Consider the following 5000-nt stretch of genomic DNA (forward strand, 5'->3'; position numbering starts at 1 on the left):
ATATAAACCGTTGCTGGAAATCACGCAGGAAGTCATCCGCCGCTCGCCGAGAATCCGTTGTTGCTCGGGACCCATTCTTTCGAGTTTTCGTTGTGAATGTCGCCGGTGATGTAGCGGTCAATAAAAAAAGTTGGGTCAACTTATTTTCGGTCAGCGATCAGCATCGTCAGATGACCGACTACCAAAATGGGGAATATTTGCAGAGAAGCATTAATCTATGCACGTTCCCACTGAAATACATTAGTCTGTAGATTTATATCAGTTTGATACCATTTGATGTAGAATCCGTTTATGTGAGGAATATTCACGTTAGCCCTAAAAAAGGTATAAACTATAGCTGGCAAATGAAACGTTGTTAACTCCGCGTTCGAAGACTGATTCACTGACAGATTTTTCAATTTCATGTTTTTATTTTTGTCCTCCACCACCAGCCCAACAGCAGTGGCCAAGTAGTAGGCAAGGTTCCAGGCCACTTCACCCCGGTCCTGGCACCCTCCCCACACCACGGCGCAGTGCGACCCGTCTCCCTCTCTATGCCCGACACCAAGCCCATCACTACATCCACAGAAGGTGAGTCACCACCTCCACCCTCCACGACCCCAGCTGTACCATATTCTCCATGTTTATCTGTTAAAAAGACGATGCGCATCCCATCGTCACGGGGAGTTGGCACGGCGGCGATTCGGCTGCTAGAGACCTATTTTTTGTCAGCTCAAGCTCAAGTCTGATTGACAGTCAAGTGCGTTTGCATACAGGAGGCGGTCGTTCATCTTGCTGTGGTGCATGCTCAACATGAGCACGCAAGGAGACGAGCACGATGTCCTTAATGAAAAAAATGAAGAGAATCTAGTAAAATTATCTATGTAAAACTGCACCAAGGCACATCAGAATATCTGACCATCTTATTTAGTAGGAGAGGAATTAGGGAGGGGTGTGTATCTTCCTGTAGGAAGTGATCATGACCAGATTAAAACACGCATATAGCAGTTTTTGCATGATTTGTATCGCACTTATTGTGCCAATAGGAAACCATGCTACCATGAACACTTACTACGGGTTTATTGACATATTCACTTAACATGTCTCGAGGCGCGTGTGTGTGTTTGTGCGCACGCTCTTACCGTTCTCCCTTTGTTTGTGTGTGTTTTGCATTGTGTTTGTGTTCTTCGCCAGGCTACTCGGCCCCCGGCACCCCGACGGCGAACCGCTTTGTGGGCCTGAGCCCCAGAGATCCTGCCTTCCTCCACCAGCAGCAGGTGAGATCTACTTCCCTTCTGACACCCATCTCATCTGCTTCTCCCTCCTCCTGTACCTTCTGTCCCCTCCCATCCTCTCCTCAGAGAGCTGCAGAGAAGAGAGCAAGACGCTCGCCCTAGCTGCACTCAGGAAAAAGTAGAAAGTGTTGAGTAAACCAAGTTCGCAGGTGGCGCTGACTTGCTCAGGTGAACTCGTGCGTTGTGTCGCTCATCGCGGACGTTGTTGGGCTGGCGACGTGTCGGGTGTCTTTCGACCTCGAAAATATCGTGCGCGTACGATAGCTCCAGGCAGCGTGCGATTCTCTTTGGGTGGATTTGCGGCCATTGGTTGCTGCGTTTAGCTTCTTGTTCTGTGGCGTGAGGCCGTGTGAAGGCCTCGTCATTATCGGTAGACTTTTCGAAGTGGGCTGTAATGAGATCGAAGAGGGAAACATGGCGGCTTCCTCTAGCACCAGGTGTCACCGGCGGCGCTCTTATCTTCCACAGATACACGCCGTTATACTGCTGTCTGGAGTAGCTGCCTTTGTTTTCCTAATTCAGATTTTTTTTCAGTTATGTTATAAAAAAAACAGCCAACAGTAAAATTAAGTAGTTGCCGAGGTTTACTTGGAAGTTTTTTTTTTTAGGTGTGAGGAAATTTACTGTCTTTGTGTGGTTGATGTCAGAGATGGATGGGTCATATGGGTGCCTTTGACTGTGTAATGTGTTCAACCCTATTTCCTTCAGACATCACTTAGGAAGGCCAGTGCATGCACACACGCACACACACACACACACACACACACACACACACACACACACACACACACACACACACACACACACACACACAAATTAGTACTGTCTCTTTTGGTCCAGAATGAACGGTGTTGTTGGCATCACATTGTTGCCTCAGCGGTGACCCTAGGCTAAATATGGTGCCCCTGTCTGAGTGTGTGTGTGTGTGCGTGCGATTGTGTCCGAAGTTAGAATTGCTGCAATGGAGTTGGGTGGGAACGGGTGCTCTCCCCCACCCCCCCCACTTTCTTATTGAAAGTACTGGTCTGGAGCCAAGGCTCCAACCACAACTAATTGAATGCATCTGCACGCGGCTACATAATGATCGTTGGGTTTCTCTTCGGCTCACTTTTTCTTTTTCTCCTTTTTTTTTTTAATCGAGTAAAAATGACAAAGCCTGCCTCTGTTGCCTCGCCCTCTCTCTCTCTCACTCGCCCTCTCTCCCTCTCTCCTCTCTCTCTCCCTCTCTCTCTCTCTTCATTTCCAATTGGGTTTAAGGTGGGGTGGGCAGACATTGAGGAGTTTGTCAGCATTGGTTGGATGCATGCCCTCCTCTAGGGAGGAGACGGGAGAGGAGGATTCACTTGGCCGCCGGTGTGCAGTTTGTCTTCCACATTTTTTAGTAGCCCTGCTACTTCTGTCAGTGGAGCACAAAGTCACCGCAGATGACGACGGTGATGTGAGCCGATATGCACAACAAGATGAATTTTGTCAAGAATGTTTTGTTTTTTTCTCCATCTTCTCAGATCCAAGGTGCAAATCAGCAAAATGTTGAGAAAATACTAAACATGCATAATGCTAAACATATTTCGCCTTCGCTGTATGATTTCCATATAACTGCTAAAAAGAAAAACGACTCTGAGGAGTAATTTATATCTGGACACGATTGCCCGATTAGATTAGATAGATTAAAAAAAAAAAAGAGTTGCATAATTCAAGCCATCACTTCGGACTTGGTGAAAGAAAGGTGGTAATCCTATAACGCATTCATAAGCTTGCCTACGTCAAGCAAATGACACCTTTGTGGAAAGTTATTATGAAGTGCCGGGACTAAATTAATAAATGGTCTTGTCGGCTGTCGCAGCAGTAGGGAACGGTACACGGTAGTCCCAGTTATTCATTATCCTTCTACCTGTCACCTTTTCTTTGTTTTCCGTGGTATGATTTAAAACCCGGGGACACGGCCCCGTGGACCAGGCAGACGCCGAGCCAAGTCCCCGAGGAGTAAACACTGTCAAAGAGCGCTCGGTCACTGTCATCATCCGCCAATGAGACGTCCATTGTGTGGCTTCGCTGAGACATATTGACACTTCCATTCGTTCCCCCGGACCTTTTTTTGTTGCCCGGCGGGGGGCAAGAAGGGGGCAGGCATGCAGCGTGCACGAGCGTGCGTGCGCGAGGCGTATGGGTTTCACCGATGCTGCGGTGTCGTGTTTCGTGACCGTGGTAGGCAGCGGCGCTGGACCAGAATGCATCAGGAGAGGGCCACTGCGTTCTTTGTCTATCTGTCTGTATGATGGATAGGAGGCTTGCCTTGCTCAGCACTTACTACTTGCCTGCTGTCGTAACAGCAACTGTACCCTGTTTTTATTATTTATTCTCGTTTTATTTGTAAGAGAAAATGTTTGCGTCGGGAACAGTCGAAAAGGAATAGGATTTTTTTTTCCGGAGCACTTTTTTGTCCTGATATTGAACGAGAGAGGTCTAGTGAGATGTGGTCATATGCAACCAGCCTCTCTGACCAATGCTAAAATTGCCTTATTTTAAGATACCACACCCGTGAAAGACAACTTCCCAACGACAAACATGCACACACACACACATACACACACACACACACACACACACACACATGCAAACAAACAAACACACAACAAACAGACAAGAGTAGGGTGGGGGTGGGGGGACCCAGAAAATAAAAGACACCACAGGATCCCACACCTGCTCCGCGATTCCCAGGCAGCAAATGTGTGAAAACCCTCCATTCATCTCTCGCCTTGGTTAACCCCTCGAGGGAATGCCACCATACACCGTTCCGCAGGGACAGATCCGTGATCAGATGTCATTTGGTATTATCTAAGGAAGGCTCCTAATCCGCAATCTGCCTGCATCTGTTTGCTAACGTCCCCCCCCCCCTCCCCCATCCCCCTTTTCCCTCTGCCCACGCCACTCTGATCTGCCCGTGCCGGCGGACAGATGGCGAGCCCCTCGAGGAGTGGTGGCACTGAGCGCAGCGAGGTTTTCTTCTGTTTTTTTTTTTTTTGGTGGATTTTATATTTGGTACATCAGGCCCAGCCGCCACATTTCTCTCAAAGCTTTTGTCAGAAGGTGCATGCTGGAGAGCACCGTGGGATGCAGGATCTTGGGGTGGGTTGGGTATTGGAGTCTTTCGAACCACAGAGTCTGTTTCGTCTTCTGATTGGGCCGTGCACGCCGTGTCCTGCCGTGCAAAGGCATTCTGGTTATTCGGGTATACTTATCGGTTATTTAAAGATCCCGTGAAAATAAAGGGGGGGAAATGTATTTTTGTTTGTTTTTCCTCTTTTAACTGCTCTTAAGTGGCATATATTTAACGCTGTGTTCTAGAAATCCCCCCCCCCCAAAAAAAATCACTTTTTATTTTTGTGTTTATAAGAATAATCTTATAAAAAATGCGATAATTTGTTTAGTTATGTCATCTTGCACCTACAGAAATGTCCAATGAATGAATGGACGGGAGCGAGACTGACAGATGATGGGTCACAAACAGCCAATAGCATGTCGGCGTCCACGTTCTTGTAAAAACGACGGGTCGATATCAGCTGTGGGTCAAAGCAACCGTTTTGTTTCATTCGGTCATACGTCAAATCGCACAGGTTCGTGGTACCCTAAACGCCGTTTCATGAGACCTTTAAACCCGTCCTAATGTGGACCAAAACCAGCACGTCCTGCAGATTAAAGGAGTAACACTACCTGCATAATTGAATG

At 47.6% G+C, this 5000-nt stretch overlaps 1 protein-coding gene across 4 annotated transcripts in view; it reads left to right on the top strand.

Moving 5' to 3' along the window:
* Positions 1-5000, top strand: part of LOC130130558 (nuclear factor 1 B-type-like) — a 71842-nt gene that overhangs the window by 60062 nt on the left and 6780 nt on the right. For all 4 annotated transcript variants that reach the window (XM_056300267.1, XM_056300269.1, XM_056300266.1 and 1 more), the window contains exons 9-10: positions 432-570; positions 1174-1256. In XM_056300267.1, the coding sequence (XP_056156242.1) occupies positions 432-570; positions 1174-1256 (222 nt within the window). The remainder of the gene's footprint in view (positions 1-431; positions 571-1173; positions 1257-5000) is intronic.

Source organism: Lampris incognitus, chromosome 20 (genome assembly GCF_029633865.1).
Source record: "Lampris incognitus isolate fLamInc1 chromosome 20, fLamInc1.hap2, whole genome shotgun sequence".
NCBI lineage: Eukaryota > Metazoa > Chordata > Actinopteri > Lampriformes > Lampridae > Lampris > Lampris incognitus.